Raw genomic sequence first — 21,251 nt, 5'->3', positions numbered from 1 at the left:
ACAAACATTCATATGTATTCATTTAAATACTTAGATGTGTCAGTTGAAATATGAAACAAGTATAAATTTGAGATTAACCGTACACTTTGATGAACTTCATTCAAGTCTTTCCATTAAAAAAGGGTAGATAGTAGGGGATTTATGAGTAACAGAATGAAAGTAATTCAGTTATAAGCCATTTAAAAATTACCCAGCATAAACTTAAAAGAAACGGATTCTTAAAAAATTGAAAAAAAAAATAGATCTCATGCCAGCAATTCTTGCTCCAGGGATAATACTGATTTTTTTCAGACACAAAATTAAAGCTCTAAGAACAATGCAATTATTCTGTGCTTCCTAGATGCATACAGCTTTGCCATATACAGTGACTATAGATCATTTGATATATCAGAGACATTTGAATTTCAAATCTTAAGGGAAAATGTTTGGATCTAAGCGAAATTATAAGTTTTTTGTTTTCATCAATTTGGTGAGATCTGTTCTGCATTCTCCCTGAACTGATAGTATTATGAAGCTCAGTTGTCCAAAATGGATACATAGGAGTGTGCCCTCAGTCTGTCCCATCATCTTCAGGGGAATGGCTAGCTTCATTTAGAGAACAGAGAAAAATGGCTCAATGAATATGCAACGGTTGTGACCATCAAGAGTCTGTGAATTAGTAGAGCATGCCTTGCTCAGCAAAGAAACAGTAGCCATTAGGGACCATGAAAACATGAACAGGAAGCCAGTGAAGCCTGGTTCACAGCTGCATTATTGTGTCCCTATGGGTAGCCAGTGGGTGTCTGGTACTGTTAAATGGAGCTGAGAAGGTCTGGGGTTCACAGGCTGCAAGGGCTACCTTTGGCCTGATCTAATTGCTTAAATCCTCATCTTGTTTTTCCATAAAATGCTTAGGATCATACATTGACTTTCATACATCTGAAATTAAATACACCACAGTATGGAACACTGGTAATTAAATGATACTTAAAGTTAACATTAATGTTCAATACTTGATTGGGGGGTGACAACTTTGGAGATGAAGGACACTGCTGGATGATATCCATACCCCTCTTTCCCACGGGGACCCTATGTAACACCTAGGGCTGGTTGTTGCTTCCCTGATGGGGGATGTAGGAGGGGAAGAAGTGCTTCCCTAGTTGATTGTTTAAACATACATGTGAACACTGGAGAAATGATGTTGTCAAACAGGCTATAAAGCATCTACAGCCTATTAACAGAACTATAAACATTCAACAACTTAAAAAAAACAAAAGCACATTGGGGAAAAAAATATGAGGTGCATACATGCCAACTGCTAGCCGACACGGATGAAAACAAATGTTAACATGGGTGTGAAACTAGAACATATGAAGAAGCCAAGTCATGCAGTTAGCACTTGTTCACCTGACTGCCCAACAGATTCAGCAGTGGAGAGAGCACTAGTGGACCTGGAATGACGTCGAGAGGCTGCAGGTAAAAGGAACGGCAACACCCACAGGATTAACACAGAAGTACCACAGGAAATGCAGGGACTGCTACCAACAAGGCCACATTTTCTCATGGAAAGAAATGGTGCTGGATATGGATGGATAGCAACTGCCAGTCCCCACACTCCCCGGTAGTGGCTGGCTCTCCACAGCTAGTCAATAAGTGGGCACAAGGGCACTTTTTAAGGTGCTCTGAGTAAGTCCGAAGCAGCACCCTCGGCCTCCAGGTTTGCAGTCACACTGTGAAGCCTCTATCAGCTGTTATGGAAGTATGCAACATGAAGAGTACCAGGAGCCCCGGAGCACCATCCAAACCCCAGAGTGGAATAGCAGTAAGATGGATCAGTAACTCAGCTCACAAGATGTGTCATCAGAGTGTGAGGCATATGCGACCATGCACCAAAAACAAAAGCATAGAAGTTCATAATGTTCTTTCAACAGAAACAGAATGAAATCACAGGAAGGAGGCTCGACAACCACAATTCCATTTTCCCCGGTCAAAATGTTTGCTTTTCTGTCACACAAGTATTCTCATTATTAAGGTTTGTTTAACAGAAATTTAGCTGTAGTAAGTTTAATGACTTTTCCTTAGTGAGGCAGCCTCAGAAATAACATGGTCAAGTCTGCTTTGATCATCACTAGCTGTAGGATATTGGGAAAGTACTACACCATCCTGAGTCTCCATGTCCTCCTCTGCAGGACGGTGCTGGCAATGATACCTACCTCTTGGGGGCTACTGAGAGGATTAAGAGAGAATGCACAAAGCACTTGAAACAGTGCCAGACATGGAGTGAATGCTGGTGGTGACAACAGTTAGTACTCTTGTGGCAGCAGCTGTGATGAACAGTAAATTCCAATTTTCACGAAGATATTAGAGTATTATTTTATTAGCAAGTATTCCTAATGTGTCTATTACCTTATCAACCTGAGAAAACAAATGCTAAACTCTGTCCTCATGTGGAGAAGGAACAACCTTTAGAAGTAATTATGCAGTAAAGACTTGGTTCAAAACATTGATCTACTGTCCACAGTTCTATGTAATATCAGGCTTTTCTTCACTTCAGGGAATAAACAAAGGATAATATGCTTCCAATCACTACTCTGAAAAATTCATGCTGATTATACCATGGAAAATCCACAGGCTTGACAAAATAATACTGAACAGCATTATCCATACACATTGACATACATTTTGTCATAGAATATCAAAATCTCAAGCTCTTCAGCATCATCTTACTTGTTTTTTAACCTCACATCACTTTATAGAATGTGTGCATATCTGTGGTAAATGTGGCATTAAACAGCAGATGTTACCTGGTCAGTGAGGACAAATTTTTACCAGCCTGCAAAAGGAAAACCGCTCCATTCTCAATTAGAAAAATAAAAATCAACTGGCAATATCTAAAACAGACATTTTAGAATTATCACTTCCCTTAAAGAAGGAAGTGGGCAAAGTATTTTAAGACTGAAGCAAATGATACAGTTTATCGTATAAGCATATCAGTATTATATCTTGATAGTTTAAACACAAAATGGTTTTTAAGCAATACCTGATCTGTAGATTCCTTATAAAGCAGTCCTGTGGTTCTGTTTCAACAGAATGTTCTAAAGTAAATATGTCATGTAAGGAGTCCTCTGTTACATTCACAGGTGAACACTCTTTAGTGGAATCCAAGGTGGACCCGCATATGACAAACCTAACTTACAGCAAAGTACTGGATCCCCTAATTTCACTCAGTCAATAATGATCACTGTAACCATAGTCATACATATTCATACCATTAAAATGATCCAAAATAATCTTGTAAAATAGTGCAAACTTAAAATCTATATGAACTCACCAAAACATAATTACTCTGTCTTTTCTTTAAAAAAAAAAAAAGAATATTGGCTATATAAGTTGATGCACAGGGACACTGACGTATGAAAGGATGGCAAGAAAGCCCCTCTAAGGAGAACCACCTTCTGAGATCTTCCTGAATTCCCAGGTCCTAAACGCGCCTGGCAACCCCTGACTCAGAAACATCTCTGGAGTACTTTCTGTGTACCTAGTCCTGTGGAGGCCTCACAGAAAGCATATGATACACTTTTGACGAAAGATGAAAGACACAGAATTCAAACTACTTTCAAAAGAGGCAGGCTTGCAGTCAAACCTGGACTCAAACCCTAACTCTACCACTTATCAGTATGCTTTGAGAAGGTAGTTTCACATCCCTAACTCTGATGATGCCAACATCTGTCCCAGAGAGTGAACAGGGACCATCAAGCATTGATTGTGACTGTTGAACGTCCCAAATGTTGTGGATACAAAGGAGCACCACTGTTGCTGGACATGGATTTTAGAGACACGGTGAACCCAAGGGAAAAAAGGGCATGGCCTAAAAATTCAGCTCAGAGGAGCCGGCACTGTGGCGTACAGGTAAGGCCACTGCCTGCAGTGCCAGCATCCCATATGGACAACAGTTCAAGTCTGGGTTGCTCCACTTCTGATCCAGCTCGCTGCTGTGGCTGGGAAAGGCAGCGGAGGATGGCTCAAGTCCTTGGGCCCCTGCATCCACATGGGAGACCCGGAAGAAGCTCCTGGCTTCAGATTGGTACAGATCCAGCTGTTGCAGCCATCTGGGGAGTGAACCAGTGGATGGAAGACCTCTCTCTCTCTCCTCCCTCTCTCTCTCTCCCTCTCTCTCTCTCTCTCTCTCTCTGCCTTTGCCTCTCTGAAACTCTGCTTTTCAAATAAATAAATAAATCTTCAAAAAAAAAATTCAGTGCAGAAGATGTTAGCCATTGCCTGAGCACAACAGAAAACATGAGCTAGTGCTAGTTTGTCAGGATCCATACCATCTGCCTTGGTTTTAGCAATTATGCCTTTTAAGATGTTGAGTTGTCACCAAGACAGTTAAGCAGATCCATTTAACCAAAGTAAGTAAAAAACAGGCAGGAACGTTCAACCACTCTGGGTTCCATCAGGTCCTCAAAAGTTCAGCATACCTTGCCTGGTCCACAGAACTCATGTCGGATTATAAAGGCTGCTTCTATGGATGATATCAGAAATACAAGTAGATGTATAAAATAAAAATACTAAGTTGTTACTAAGGCAAAATAATCAATAAACAGATTGACTTTACACCTAATAGGTTGTCTGGAAGGTCAAAAAATGAACAATGATGCATAGATATACAGCCTTAACTTAATAAGAAAAATCACCAATTCATTCAGATAAAAACCCACCACTGCGGCCTCTGATTTATTGAGACATCTGCTCTCAGGCGTCAGCCTATGGTGGAATGTCTGCATGCCGAAAGGGAGCTTATGTTAAGCAGGTGGAATCCCTCCTTGCTAGCTCAAGGGAATCCTCTTGTAGGGCTCTGACATCTGTCTGCTTGCACTTTCTCAGACCCTTATACAGCACAATAGGTTGTACAGAAATATCTCAACCCTGGTTCCTGACACCAGCTTGGGAAAAAACACATTAGAACTGTGTGGCATTAGTGATAGAGAGTGAGGCACATATTAGGACCACACATTTCTGATTTCACATCCTCCTTCTTAGAGACATTTACATATTTAAGGGGTCAGTTACAGAATCACATAGTCAAAATAACAGGCTGCTGTAGGCCACAGTTCCACGTGGTAATTTTTAATTATTATAAAATGATTTTTATTCTTTATGTTTATCAAGAGGAAAGTACATATTTGTACAGAACGAAACAAGCCAAATAACTAAAAATTATGAATATAAAGTATTATTTTTCATCTAAGTATGTTTTGCTAGACATCTTTGGGGATTAATAATTTACACAATATAAAAAGGTAAATTGTATGCCCAAGTTATAGGACGGCAAACTACAAAAATGAAAATGAAAACTCATTTAGTTTTTTTTAAGTAGCCATTACCTTTGGCTGGGTTTTGTCTTATGTTGGGAATTGCCACACGGATGGGCTTGCCTGATAGCAAGAGGCCATAAACACAACAGCTTTATTCCTCTACTAATGAAAACTGGAAGTTGCCAAAACTCAAGCATGCAGAGGGGGACAACAAAGGGGAACTAAGGAAGAGGAGAGAAGAAGGGGTCACAGGACAGCAGAGGGGAAAGCAGGTCATTCCACCCAGCAGAGTCTCGGACAAGCGTTTGGAGCAGGGAAAGGAATGCTCCGCTTCTCGGGCCAGCGCCTACGTGTACTCACCGAGTGGAGGGAAGCCCCGAGCAGGGCTTGTATCACGGCTGCTCTCACGGCTGGTATCGCGGCTGCACCCCTGACTCATGCTGGGTCGAGGGATACGGCTGCTCCGTGCTAGCATGCAGCATGAGGGGTTTCAGAGAAGGTGAACAAGTTTAATGAAGACAGAAAAACTCACAAAACGTCAGTCACATTCCGTTAATGTTATCATGACATTGTCTGCGCTGGGGAGTTCTGATGACTGGGCACCCATTAGTGCTGAGGCCCAGTGACTGATGTGCCAATAGGAGAAAGTGTGGATCAACTTGGTTATGCTCAATGCCTCCAAAAGCTGTGAAATATAGTATGCATGTGAAATTATACCTAAATGCAAGAAACACAAAGAAATCTTTCTAAAGAACAAACTGGCATCAGAAAATACAGGATCAAAAGCCTTTTAGAAATGATCAATTCTTCAATGGCTTGAGCAAACTTCTTGACAAGAAGACAGAAGACCCAAGCTCTTTTCATGTGTACTCAGTTCTTAGAAAGATAATTTAGATTAACAGTCAGAATAAAGGCTCTAGTTACTGAGGTCCATAGACTTACCTAATTGAAAGGAAGAGGCTCACTTCTCCCACCCTGGCTTTTACAAAGAGAGGGCATTAGGGCTGACAAAACTGGAGAGCCTGCCCACTTCTAGCGAGTGTGTAGATACTTCAAAACCATTCAATCTTGTAAACCAGTAGACACAAAGAGTCAGGACAGTTCTTTCATTTACTGATCCTTACTTTTTCTATGGGTATCCAAACAGATTTGCTTGTGGTCCCTACCAAGCTCCTGCACAGACCCTTCTTACACTTCAATCTCAACTAACTGGGTGAAAGATCCCTCCCACTGACCTGCGAGCAGCTAGTTACTTTATGATTGTCCTGGATGAAGTTCATTGCTGTCATGCTATAATGTACTGAGATTATAAGAGTCACAAGAATGGCCTAAGGTCTAATAATAACTTAGCTGTGAAGCTCAGAAAAGATCAATGTGCCCTGTTTCTTCATTTGAGAAAACAGAATCACATTAGCTACGAAATACTCCAAAACATGTGTTGAATGTGTCCAGGTGGAATGTCTAACACTGACAGCTCATGGGGACAAAACACATTTCCATCTTGAGAGCACCTACTTTTTCTACACTTGGTAGAAACGATTTGCTCAGAGATGCTGGAAGCAATAAACTTGACTCACTGATGTGGATGTCTCTCACACTGTAATGAGTGTAGCCTATTATTTTGGAGCAAAGATTTACTGTACAGCCAAACTAGAATAAGAATGACTAACAAATGAGAATCGTGAAACTCTCTGAAAAGAATACAAAGGTAGAAAATAAAGTTAACTTTGCTGCACTCAGTGCTACGGTTGACTCTGAAGGCTTGTGAGTGAGGTCCAAATGCTTAGTACTACCCAGGGAAGGAGTGGTCAGACACAGGGATGCAATCGAAGCACTGGGGACCAAAAGGGTTTTGCTGGAGGCTCCATTAGAAATTTTTAAACTCTCCTTAATTCTGACAGGATGATAGGAAAGTACTGATTTTTCATCCAAAGTGGCAGTGACTAACCAGTAATTCCTGATAACATTCTAAACAGCTCCCACAATGAGGGTTAACGTAGTAGGTGCTAAATTAAACCCTTAGGAAACCAGGAAGTATCTACCAACCCCAACATGGAGTTGCTTCCTAGACTGTAAAAGCAACGCATCTCTTCAGAGGACCAATGCCACATCCCAGACTCTAGTCTATGCTAGCTTACTGGTCCAGCCATTTGGCCTCTTTGGCCTCCCTTTTGGAAAATGCAAAACAAGAAAGATATCTGTCATTTCAGAGAAAAGTATTGTGAGATAATGCACAAACCTAAGTACTTCTAAGCTCCTTACTTAATAGCATATATGAAAATCTTGTCTCATTCCACTGCCTGCTCCAAAACAAATAGTTAATAAAAAAAAAAGTTCTGATAGTGATAGTTTTTAAGTGTATGCTTAATTGAGCATTTTCTTAGTAGTTCTTGTCTGATTACTTGTACATTTTGACCCAGCCCCAACTACCTTTCTTAATGTGTATACTCATACGTGCTATAGCAATGAGTAATAAATGTTCTGGGCTGAGTCTGCTTTATGAAGACAATAAAGAACATTAACAGTGACAAACAGGTATGATCTGAAGTAACAGTGTACATAAATTTGTTAACCAGGTTTACTTTCTTGGTATTTCATCCAGAGTTGACTCATCCATTCATGTTGACTGGTTCCTTTAATATATGGCTAGTAGCAGCATATGGAAAAAGAACTCTTTCTGTTTACAGTTTTGTGAAAACCTACCCATGGCTGCCCCAAATCTCATTAAGGTATATATACTGGATAGAACAGTTTAAATATTGGGTAATTCAAAATACAAGAGGAAAAACACTGACTTACTTATCCTAAAACTTCCAAAGACTAATCTACAAGGAATATTTTTAAAAGATTTTTAATGACTAATTGACTAGGTAGTCAAAAACTAAATTAAAAAAGGAATCAAATCAACTTGTCTATTTATCAAGTGCCCAAAAAGAACATACTGTGTGAGAACATGTTAGTGAGAAGACACAGGAAAGAGAAGAGTTGGTAAAAACACACTTGCCATCTGAAATTTCCCAAAACAGTATTCCTAGGTAACTACTGAGTATTATGCTCAACCAACATGCTGAGAAGCCTTGAAAAACCATTTCATTGGTTTTCATTTCTTGATGGATACTCCATTCTACCTTCACAGTGTTTTAATGATAATCCTGACTTTTGCCTTTTAAGGGAGGATCCAGCCAGAACTCAACAAAATGAAATGTACAAGAGGTTAACAAAAATGATCAGAAGGTAGACATGTGTAACAACCTCTTGCATAGACATTTTCACGTCTTGGTCTTGCACAGTTGTCTATTTTCACAGTTAAAATGGTTTATTATTCATGTTTAGTATTTTCAATAAATTTCACCAGAAAATCAAAGTCATTTTAAATGAATTAGCCACAGAACATAAGATGCAAAAATGTCAAGTGTGTTTTTATAAATTCCTTTCAATAAATGAGTGGAAGAAGAAGGGAACCAAAGACAAACTTCTGCAATATAATCATTGTAGATGTTACCTGTCTATGTGACTTTATTATCTATAAAGTATTATCTTTAAAACACACACACACAAAAAAAATTTACAGATATTTCCCTACTCAGTTGGATAGCTTACAAGGAGCAGCCATGTGTTTTGTTTCTGTGTTATCCAACAGGAATTACACATCATTTTTGTTTAAGACATCTTGAATGCCAAAGAATTACAGCCTTGGCATCATTTTTAAAATAAAGTTAAGAAATACCATTTCTAATCAAAAAAAGGGGAGAGGGGCGTAATTGAACCAAACATAATTTGTCAATAACTAGAATTAATTCTCAGTGCAAATTCCAAACCTACTTTAGCTATCACTAAAACACTGTATTGGTTAAGGATTACAGAAAACATTCCTAAAAGATGTTCCCATCACTTTTAAATATCATATTTTAATTTGTTAAACAATGAGCCAATTATTCAGACACAAAGGTTTATATATTATAAATTATCACACTAATAAAATAATCTATTACTGAAAAGTGCTCACCTATCTGCCACCCTCTAATACAAAAATCTCTAAGCAGTCTTATCAGAATGAATGGACAAATATACCTTACGCATATATTTATTTGAAAGTGTGTATTCTACAACGTGCAGAAATCTATAGTTCTTTAATCAGAACTACCAAAGCTTAATACATAACTAATCCTCTTAAGGAGCACAAGGAGATAACTTTCTTCAAAATAATATTTCAAATAAGAGCTCTTTGGAAATAAACAAGTTCCTCTTCAGTTCTTATCGATGTCTCATACTATCTGTTTTAAAAGCTTATAAATATTGGGGTGGCACTGTCGCATAGTAGGTTAAGCATCTGCCTGTGGCACTGGCATCCCATATGGGTGCCGGTTGGAGTCCCAGCTGCTCCACTTCCCATCCAGCTCCCTGCTGATGGCCTGGGAAAGCAGTAGAAGATGACCCAAGTGCTTGGGCCCCTGCAACCACATGGGAGACCCAGAAGAAGTTCCTGGCTCTTGGTTTTGGATTGGCCTAGCTCTAGCTGTTGCAGCCATTTGGAAAGTGAACCAGCAGATGGAAGACCTCTCTGTCTCTCCCTATTTCTCCCTATAACTATGCCTCTCAAGTAAATAAATAAATCTTTACCAAAACACAAAAAGCTTATAAATATTGATAGATGTTGTCTTTGTCTCTACACAAATCAAACTTCCTAATTGAGACCTTGGAACACCAGATCTTAAGAATTACATCAGAAAACTGAAGTTGGGTTATTCCTCAACTTCAAGATAAAAATAAATATGGCATCTTTAATAAACACAAAAAGTAAAATCCCTAAATAGAAAAGAATTGTTAAAAAAAAATAACCGGTATTTCAAACATACATCCTACAAAGTGAAAATAATTACCTATGGAAAAATGACAGCAGAAACCTCACACCTAGATTTAAAATCAAGTGTATTTTCCAAAGTCAGACTCAAAGAGAGATGTTTCAGCATTCAATGTGAAATGTAGATTTCTAGCCACGGTGTTTCCTCTGGTTGTATCCACATCAACATCCACAAAAACCTGTCAGCTAAGAGACCATGCATGCATATATTGCCAACAGAAAGCCGTCATCATGGAGAATTAACAAAAGCATCAAACACATTTACTTGCTTTGCACATATCAGTTAAAACCAAACCCTATCTATTCTCAAATAACTGCCCCCTGTTTGCAAAACTCCAGAGGGCCTTCTAGGACTTTCTTGAGCCAGACCTACCAGTCCTTCTACCCTCGACTCTCACTCCACCCTCATAAACTTCCTTTGCTGCAGTCAAATAAATTATCTGTGGTTCCACCTCGCTTGGCTCATTCTGCACATGCTTCTCTTACCCTAGAATTCCTTCCCCTCATCTCCTCACCCTGACTAATCCCACCAGGTACTTCACTAAAACAGCACCTCCTTGAAGGAAATCTGTGAGGATGGGGTAAATAATAGCCCAAGGCACTCCCTCCTCTGTGGTTTCACAGCACCCTGTCATAGTCCTTTTATTCAATTTCACAGTTCTACCTCTTCCCAGCAGATCACAAGCTCTTTAAAGTCATAAACAAAATCTGCTTCATTTACCTTCTAAGTCTCAGGCCTAATAAAGTGTCTGCTACATTACAGTAGACCTCCCAGTAAAAATTGCCGAGATAGATGAACATATGAGAAAGGCCAGCAAACAGGACTTAAAGAGAGAGTATTCTGATCTCACAGTAATACATTTTTACCCTTAGCAAGTAGATAAAGATGTAATAAAGAGTATGAACTTATGACTTTTTTGCATTATATCACAAAAGGTTTCTCACTTTTATATTAAATAGGCAGAGTTTGGATTAGATTTTAACATAGTAAAAGGTCTTTAAGCTGCTGAGAGAAATTCATATGATTCTGTACACACAAAGAAACTAAGTACTACAACACATAAATCAATATTACATTGATTCCCATCAATTCCTAGCTTTCTTTCTGTCAAAAAATAATTAAACATATTCTTTTATAGTACTTTTACCAGTTAGGTTACAGAAGATCAATATCAAAATATATCAACATTTCTTTTGAAAATTCATATAGATTAATGGTTATTCAATGCTAATTAGTGAATGGAAAATAAAAGGCAACATCGTTTCTAATTGTGAGGGGAAAATCCTGCCAATTTTCACAGTTCCAATGCTTTGAAAAATGACTGTAGAACACAAAAGCCTACAATGATGTAATTTCTTGCCTTCAATTTCAATGTAAATCCCATAATTTTTAGTTCTAACTGAAACTTCAACATACGGTTATATATATATATATATATATATATATATAAAGCAAAAGCGAAATATTTTTTATCACAGGCAAAGCAACATCCTCAGTTCAAAAACAGATCTCCATTTCCTACATTACACACAATCAACAGGCTATAATCAAAATTATGATCAAGGAGGGAACAGTATTCCAAAGTCTTTGAGAATCCTTACCTAATCCTATTCGGTTTGGACTTGTTTCTCGGCTACATCCCTGACTCCTGGGAATCTTGCTTCGTTTTTCTGAAGATGATGTCACAGGTGGGCCTCTTGAGGAACTCCCAGCAAGTCCACCATAACCACTTCCCAACAATTTCCCTGGGGAACTTGACCGGCTGCCAGCTAAATATGAAGCCAAAAAAACAGATGGCAATCAGAGAATAAATCATAATATTTCAGAATTTTTTTCAGATGTAGGAACATAATAGAATATTGAGTATCACAAAAGACTTTCTGGACTTAAAAGAATTACTGATGGACAAAAATGAACACAGAATTCTGATTCAAAAGAGCAAGCTGAGAACCAAAAGTGACCTCTTGATTCCATGGCAAATCTCTATAAGAAACCATGAAGCTGTTTAGCATGTGTGTTAAACACTCTGAGTGTGACTTCTGTTGGAAGAGCAGAAATCTAAATGTAACAAATTTCTTATACATTAGCTGGAGAAAATGGACCTGAGAAAATTTCTTTAATGTAACAAAGGGAAGAAAAAAGGGAGAGGGATTAAAAAAACAAACAAACAAACAAAAAACTAGAAACTATGCAAATAAAATCAGAGTAGGAATAGACTCAAATATCAGTAAACATGATAAATGTGAATGGATTAGATTCACCTATTAAAAGACAAAGATTCTTGGGTTGATTTAAAAAATAAATGAAAGTAAAGTATATAACTGTCAAACAACATTGTAAAACAAAACAACATAATATAGCATTTTAAAAGGTCAAATAAGTATTCTTAATATTGATTAAAGAATAATTGTCCACCAACTTAATAGCTGCAAACTTTTATGCTCCCAACAACATAGCTTTGAAATATAAGGTATAAAAAAGACAAAAAGATAGGGAGAAATGAAAAAAGCAGTAAGTATTAATAGACCTTTAACTAATGAAAGACTAATATACCTCACAGCAATTGACAAAGCAAGCAGTCAAAATTGTGTATTTATGGGTGTATAGAAGTATGTACGTACGCATTTTTGTATGTATATACATATATACATATACATGTATATGGAGTCATGCAACACATAAAATCTTTAAAGTCAACGAAAGACTGCATATAGGACAATTGATCTGTAAGATTATATTGCCTAGTGATGTTGTGGCCGTATAATTTGTATATGTACACGCTATGGTATTCACACAAAGGAAATGGCCTAACAACATATTTTTTAGAATATATCCCCTTTTGTTAATTGTTGCATGACTGTATTTGCATACACACATACATATATGCACACACGTACTCTCACATATAAACACACAACAATTTCACCTTCCCACACACATATATTACTACGCCTCAAAGTAAATTCAAAACAAGCTTTAAAAGTAGAAATCACATGATCACTTTGCCTCAGAATTAAACAATAGATCTGAAAATTACAAACAAATAATGAGGCTAAGAATTTTTATGAATAGCTAAGTACCTAGATAACTACACAACTATTGTTTGTGAAACCAAGTCAGTAAACTGTTGAGTGTCAATACACTCAAATGGCAGTCATTTACTCAGATCATCTCCTAAGCAGAAAAGGCTATAAAATCCCAAAATATAAAGTGTACATTACCAGGAACCAGAATAAGATGATCAGAAGGGAAAAATATTTCAAACAACATTTACACTGAAATTACATAGCCTCTTAAATATAAATACCTTAAAAATATGTGTATTATATATATATATTGAGTATCATCATTCAAATGGATCACTTAGGCCACCACTAACAAAAATGAGTACTTTAACATGACTTAACTGTAATTTGAAGTGAAAATCATTGTAAAAATTAGTAATACACAGTACCATGAAGAATTTCTCACAATGTATTAATTTGGCCACAAAATTTGAGCCTATAGACTATTAATCTATGTAAAAGGGGAAAAGAAATCCATTTCAAACTCCAGAATCTGATCATACAGAAAAAAATACAGGAAGATTAACTAAGCTCATAGTAAAGAGAGAAGTTAATACTGTGTGCAAGGACCATGGGGTAAGGAGAATGCAAAACAAACAAAAGTCAAGAAGAGAAACGGCTTACCACCAGCAGGATTAGCAGATCTGGATCCTTGGTTATGAGAGCAGACCAGAGGACAGGCAAAAAGTGGATTAAAAGACAATAACACAATACAAAAGGTCAGCATGCAACACAAACGTCTTGGTTCACAAACACATTAGCAAGATAGCTATTTTCCCTGTGACTTGTTCCTTCTACTCTACTTTGTACGTATGTCTACTTTATATTATCATGATAGATTACCATTATCTCAGATCTGTTTGTGAAACATTTATGAAGCTGTATGTCAGGCACAGTGTTAGGCCTTGGGAGATGCTGACTAGAGTAAAACAAGCCCCTGCCCTTCCAGAACACCTTGTGCCCTCGGCTTTGAGCAACCTGGGAGAAGTGGTAGTAACTTACTCACTTGTGTATCACTACCGATGTTAACAGTGCTTGCTTCACCGAAGTTCACTATAATCATCAATGATTTGAGAAAAATTGCTACTAACTAGTTTCATCTCAATGTCCCATGATGCCCCTTAATTCTCAAATACTTGAAATATGGGCCGGCGCCGCGGCTCACTAGGCTAATCCTCCGCCTTGCGGCGCCGGCACACCGGGTTCTAGTCCCGGTTGGGGCGCCGGATTCTGTCCCGGTTGCCCCTCTTCCAGGCCAGCTCTCTGCTGTGGCCAGGGAGTGCAGTGGAGGATGGCCCAGGTGCTTGGGCCCTGCACCCCATGGGAGACCAGGAAAAGCACCTGGCTCCTGGCTCCTGCCATCGGATCAGCGCGGTGCGCCGGCCGCAGCGCGCCGGCCGTAGCGCGCCGGCCGTGGCGGCCATTGGAGGGTGAACCAACGGCAAAGGAAGACCTTTCTCTCTGTCTCTCTCTCTCACTGTCCACTCTGCCTGTCAAAAAAAAAAAAACAAAAAAAAAAAAACAAAAAAAAAAAACACAACTTGAAATATGCCCATTATTAGAAGTTCTAATACTAACAAAATCTACTTTAGTATTAAACCAGGACTATGAGTGCTACTACATCTACATTTGTAATACAAACAAATATGCTTATGTTTACCTCTTATCAAAATATTTTTTTAAATATTTAATTTATAGACATAAGCTTAAGGGGCAGGCTTGATGAATTTGCTAGTGTTTGGTGTATCTCCCCTCCTTGGAGTATAATTTGGTGAGTAAAGTAAAAGAATTTTGAAAGTGAAGCTCCAAGGTCAAAAACAGTATTTTATAAGGATGAGGAATTAAAATTGCATTATCTGCTTGAGTCCCTGCTACCCATGTGAGAGACCTAGATGGAGTTCCTGGCTCCTGACTTTGGCCTGGCTCAGCTGTTGCAGCCATTTGGGGAGTGAATCTATGGATGGATGATCTCTGTCCCTCTCTCTCTGTCACTCTTTCAAACAAATAAATGAATCTAAAAATAAAAAAATAAAAAACTCCATTATCATCCTCATCCCTACTAAAGAAGGAACTTAGATCTTTACCTCCCCCTAAGCAGGTTAACACATGAAGTTTAATACAACACTGACCCAGCTACAGCAGGAAACTGTGCAGAAGCCCATGCCTATCGATGGCAGATGCAAAGAAATGTGAAACACTGCTCCACCCTCAGCCTCCATAGGAGCGAGTAACTGCACAGCTGAAGGCTTAGACAGGTATTATTTGATGTGTTTCATCAAACTGACCTAGATCCTGAGACTTGAGCACCCTCTGTCAAGCACTCTGTAGTAGTAATGTAGTAGCCCATGTTTATGAGGTTATGAGTGGAGCATTTTATCCTTCTTTGTCTGCAGAGATCACTGCTGTTAAATAGAATATCCAGAGCCAGGGTGTTATTTCCGGGGCAGAAGCTTCTAGGCTGTACCTGCACCCTAGATCTAAGTGCAAATGCAGGTGAGTTCTACAGTAGATAGGGCAATCTTGGTTGTAATGGACTCGTCTACCCTCACTTACATTTCTCACCATGTAAACCTATCCCTAGCCTTTTTTCCTGAATGTTCTTAAGTGGACACGGACACCCAACATTACACCGAATTCAGGATGCAAACCCAGGTGAACAGGACAATGAAGCCCACACCTGCAGTGTATCATACTGCCCAGTACAACCTATATCCTAGGAGTTTCTACAATCTTGCCAAGGGCAGCAACATGCCTGACTCCCCACTCTGCAGAAAGAATGGAACTTTGGTTAACACTGGATGATAGTTAGCAAAGGGGCATGGAAAAAATCTAAACTGAGAAGGAGTTGAGAAGGCATTCTCAACAGTAGGAGGCATCCTAAGGTTTGTCTGCAGACTGAATGCACTTTCCCTACACAGGTCAGATCGCTCTAGGGCCACCAAGGAGGCAGATGCAAGACAGCTGAAGAGTGCTGTGATGAGGCACTTGTGCAGCTCCTGGGGACAAGACTCTCCCTCCTACACTCAGCTCATCCAGCTTTGCTCCATGGCATGCACAGAGAGGAAACAGGCCACTCAGTCACATGTAGCCGGCAGTGAGACATAAAGGTTGGATCCTGAGAGTGATCATAGACCAACTGACTTCACAGACACAGAGAAGCAATTCTGGAAGCGAGGGCAGCTAGGAAAGCAAGGGCCCACACTGGCAAGAAGAGAGGGGCAGGCTGCAAATGTTAAAACAGAGGGTTACAAGGGGAAAGCTTTCCATGGATTTACTTAGTTACCAATGGGGAAAACTCAGCATTAATAGGTTTCTGCCCAGATACTGCTCTAAAATTACATCAAAGGGACTCCTTAGCAACACAAAAATGGGTCACAGAACAGGTAAATTTCCATCTGAGAGACCTCAAAGCTGGGCAGAAACTACATTTTAATATTTAACATTTAGTGACAAAATTTAAACCACCTGGAAAGGAGTCACAAATGTGCCTGAAATGTTCCATTTTGTAAGCATACCCAACAAATAATAAGATTATTCACAGTATCTCAGAACCACACACACAAGTGATTTTACTCCTATAGTCAATGTAAATATTGTGAAACGTTTAATCGGAGAATGGTCTGCTGAATAAAAATTAACGTAACCAAGAGCATAAAATGCACTTCTTACGTTGAGACTGTGACACCACTTTAGCGCGACTGCGGCCCCGACTGTCAGAGGGTGTGGAAGCGACGTTGGTGGCACTCCCAGAGCTCTGCCGTCTCGTGCGGATACGACCTGGAGGACACAGTAAGAACAGGGTTTCCGTAACACTTCCAGTCAGTGCAACCTCCTGAGGAAGACAGCCCACCACGCAGGAAGCAGGACTTCTGTGTGCACCAGGGCTTCCCCACACCAGGCCCACCACGGACAGTATGCACATGTGTGTCCTGTGGAGGGGCAGGGCCCCGCAGGTGCTTCACTTTCAATTACTTAAGCATAGCATACTTTCATGGTGACAGCCACTTGAGGAGTTTTCCACTTTTTCCAGATTAACTTTTCTTTATTGTCTACAAATCAAATTAAAAAAAAAAAAAACAGAAAAGAAAGTATGTGCTGTTATTTTAAGAAAAAATACTATAGAAAAAAAAACAACAAAACACAAAAGCCTCACTTTTTAAACTTCGCAATGAACTAAAGACACAGCTCCCACGAGGACAAATGTATCTGATATGTAGTACTTTCTATTTTAAAGTATGTGGATAACAGGTTCTTGGGCTGTAGAAGATGTAGATATAATAAAATGCAGAGTACCCAGGAGAAATGGTAGCCTAAAGATAGTTCAGGGCTACATACAGTTAGGAAACAATTTGCCATGCCAGAAACAATCTGTTAGCCCCAATTATGAAATTCATGAAACACTAAGAATAAAAATGAACTGAAAATCATAAAATCATTGGATATTAGATAAATGCAATAGGGATTAAACCTATGTTTTAATACAGGGCTTCTGTGGCTACAAGTGAGCACAGCACGCCTCAAAATAGCAATCTCACAAGGAAGACACAATCTGAATTTCCACCAACACTGTTCAAAATCACTTTCTTTCTTTCTTTTCTTTTCTTTTTTTTTTTTTTTTTTTTTTTTTTTTTTTTTTGGCATTTTTCTTTTTTTTTTTTTTTTTTTTTTTTTTAAACTTTTATTTAATGAATATAAATTTCCAAAGTACAGCTTATGGATTACAATGGCTTGCCCCCCATAACGTCCCTCCCACCCGCAACCCTCCCCTTTCCCACTCCCTTTCCCCTTCCATTCACATCAAGATTCATTTTCAATTCTCTTTATGTACAGAAGATCAGTTTAGCATACATTAAGTAAAGATTTCAACAGTTTACTCCCACACAGAAACATAAAGTGAAAAATACTATTTGAGTACTAGTTATAGCATTAAATCTCAATGTACAACCCACTAAGGACAAAGATCCTACATGAGGAGTAAGTACACAGTGACTCCTGTTGTTGACTTAACAAATTGACACTCTTGTTTATGGCATCAGTAATCACCCTAGGCTCTTGTCATGAGTTTCCAAGGCTATGGAAGCCCCCTGAGTTCACTGACTCTGATAATATTTAGACAAGGCCATGGTCAAAGTGGAAGTTCTCTCCTCCCTTCAGAGAAAGGTACCTCCTTCTTTGATGACCCGTTCTTTCCACTGGGATCTCACTCGTGGAGATCTTTCATTTTTTTTTCCCCAGAGTGTCTTGGCTTTCCATGCCTGAAATACTCTCATGGGCTTTTCAGCTTGATCCGCATGCCTTAAGGGCTGATTCTGAGGCCAGAGTGCTGTTTAGGGCATCTGCCATTCTATGGGTCTGCTGTGTATCTCGCTTCCCATGTTGGATCGTTCTCTCCCTTTTTTATTCTATCAGCTAGTATTTGCAGACACTATTCTTGTTTATGTGAACCCTTTGGTTCTTAGTCCTATCATTATGATCAATTGTGCACAGAAATTGATCACTGGGACTAGTGAGATGGCATTGGTACATGCCACCTTGATGGGATTGAATTGGAATCTCCTGGTATGTTTCTAACTCTACTGTTTGAGGTAAGTCAGCTTGAGCATGTCCCGAATTGCACATCTCTTCTAATGAAGAACTGGATTAAGGATTCCTCTGGGTTGCCTTTAGAAATCTCTTTTTTTTTTTTAATAATAGGTAACATCCAACAATTTTATGTAGTACAAGCAAGTGGTATTTATCCCACGTAAGCAAGGCTGTCAGCATTTTAAAAAATCAATAAATTGGACATACTACACAAACTGCAAAAATGTTAAATGATTACATCAACTTTTGTAGAAGATATTTGGCATAAAAAAACTGAGCAAACAAGAAACAGAAGAGAAATTCCTCATCTAGATAAAGAATATCTACCAAAACCAGCTTTAATAGTGAAATTGGACAGTTTTCCCTTAAGTTGGGGAAAGGGGGAAGTGTCTTTTTCTCACCACTACTTTTCAATATTATGGTGGAATTACTAGACAGTGCAGTAACACAAAGAAAGGATACAAAATGCATACATATTGGGAAGGAAGACATAAAACTGCTAGCAAATGTCATTATTGCATGTATAGAAAATTCAAAAGTACATCATAAGTACCCCTGGAACAATGTTAGTGTAGCAAAGTGGCGAATTACATGTACAATTTGATTGTTGTTCCATGTATGGGTAAGAGCTAGGATTTGAAATTTAAAAACAAAATTAAGCATCATTTAAAATTGCATCAGGTTAAAAAGCAAATCCCAATCGGTGTCTTTTAACTGGACAGTTCAGGCCATTAACGTTCAATGTGACTAATGAAAAGTGGTAACTTTGCCCTGCCATTTGCCAAAGATAAGTTCTAATATATGCTTTGAATTCCCTGTGATCTTTTGCTGTGAGGTTTCCTTCCTTTATCTTCTTTCATACTGATGACCGTGTTTCTGTGTTTCTGTGTGTAACACATCTTTAAGCATCTGTTGCAGGGCTGGACGAGTGGCGACAAATTCTTTCAATTTCTGTTTGTTATGAAACGTCTTTATTTCACCTTCATTCACAAATGATAGCTTTGCAGGATATAATATTCTGGGCTGGCAGTTTTTCTCTCTTAGTACCTGGGCTATATCTCGCCATTCCCTTCTAGCTTGTAGAGTTTCTGATGAGAAGTCAGCAGTGAGTCTGATTGGCGATCCTCTGAAAGTAATCTGACGTTTCTCTCTTGCACATTTTAGGATCTTTTCTTTATGTTTCACTGTGGAGAGTTTAATTACAACGTGTCGTGGTGAGGATCTCTTTTGGTCGTGTTTATTAGGGGTTCTGTGAGCTTCCTGTACTAGGATTTCTCTGTCCTTCTCCAAACCTGGGAAATTTTCTGCTAATATCTCACTAAAAAGGCCTTCTAATCCGTTCTCCCTCTCCATGCCTTCAGGAACTCCTAGAACCCGAATGTTGGGTTTTTTAATAGTATCCTGAAGATTCCTGACAATATGTTTTAGATTTCTAATTTCCTCTTCTTTTCTTTGATCTGACTGTATTCTTTCCTGTTCTCTCTCTTCTAAGTCCGATATTCTCTCTTCTGCTTCACCCATTCTGTTTGTAAGGCTCTCTATTGTGTTTTTCATTTGATCTATTGAATTCTTCACTTCAGTCACTATCACAGTTTCCTGTTGTACTAATTGTTTCGTTTCATTTTGATTCCTCCTTAATATTTCATTTTCACGAGAGAGATTTTCTATCTTGTCCATTAAGGCTTTATGTAGTTCAAGAATTTGTTTTTGAGAACTTCTTAATGTTCTTATCAATTTTTTGAGATCTGCTTCTTGCATTTCTTCTATGTCATCATCTTCATAATCTTGAATTGGGGTGTCTTTTTCATTTGAGGGCGTCATGGTGACTTCCTTGTTTTTATTACCTTGGTTTTTGCGTTTGTTATTTGGCATATTGGAGATATTTGGTTTCTTCACTGTGGTGCTTTTTCTTGTTATACTATGACTCTAGATTAAGTGGACTATCTGTTTTTGATGGAGCCTTAGGGCTTGAGATGGGTGTGGCCTGAGAGCTCTGTTTGGTGTCCCAAAGGTGACACTCCCAGGTTAGGAGTGGTAAATCTCTCTCTCTCTCTTTCTTTTTTTGATTCAAAAGGGAAGTAATTCCGCACAGCTGAACGAAGTTGGAGGTAGTTAGCAGGCAAATGATATACCCACAGGAGCCAGAGATTGGAAGCTCTTTCCCAAGGACCACACAGGGAATCTGTTTGGCCCTCAGAGTGGGTTCAAATTCTCCTTCAGTCTCCCACTGGGTTGCCAAAGTTACGGAATTGTAGCGTCTCTGGAGAGTACTCAGGTGAATTCCGTGAGTTCTCTCCCCCACCGTCTCTTTTTTCACAGTCTCAGTTCAGTAGCACCACAAATTTACTAGGTCCTAATCTCCTGTTAATTCGCCCCGCCCAGAGTCAGGGTTTTCTGCTAGGCTCAGGGCCAGTGCAGACCTGAGGTCGCTCTGCTTATGACGTATG

At 39.0% G+C, this 21,251-nt stretch overlaps 1 protein-coding gene across 50 annotated transcripts in view; it reads right to left on the bottom strand.

Moving 5' to 3' along the window:
- CLASP1 (cytoplasmic linker associated protein 1) overlaps positions 1-21,251 on the bottom strand; it is a 295,826-nt gene that overhangs the window by 68,264 nt on the left and 206,311 nt on the right. For 17 of the 50 annotated variants that reach the window (XM_070071078.1, XM_070071086.1, XM_070071081.1 and 14 more), the window contains 2 exons: positions 16,891-16,998; positions 11,758-11,925 (listed from right to left, as the gene is read on the bottom strand). In XM_070071078.1, the coding sequence (XP_069927179.1) occupies positions 11,758-11,925; positions 16,891-16,998 (276 nt within the window). Of the gene's footprint in view, positions 1-1,386; positions 1,450-5,654; positions 5,763-11,757; positions 11,926-13,845; positions 13,873-16,890; positions 16,999-21,251 lie in introns of all 50 variants that reach the window. The other 33 variants (XM_051838605.2, XM_051838621.2, XM_051838622.2 and 30 more) reach the window with 5 other exon arrangements.

This window comes from Oryctolagus cuniculus, chromosome 3 (assembly GCF_964237555.1).
Source record: "Oryctolagus cuniculus chromosome 3, mOryCun1.1, whole genome shotgun sequence".
NCBI classification, from domain to species: Eukaryota; Metazoa; Chordata; class Mammalia; order Lagomorpha; family Leporidae; genus Oryctolagus; species Oryctolagus cuniculus.
This window is presented reverse-complemented; position numbering and strand designations above follow the sequence as displayed.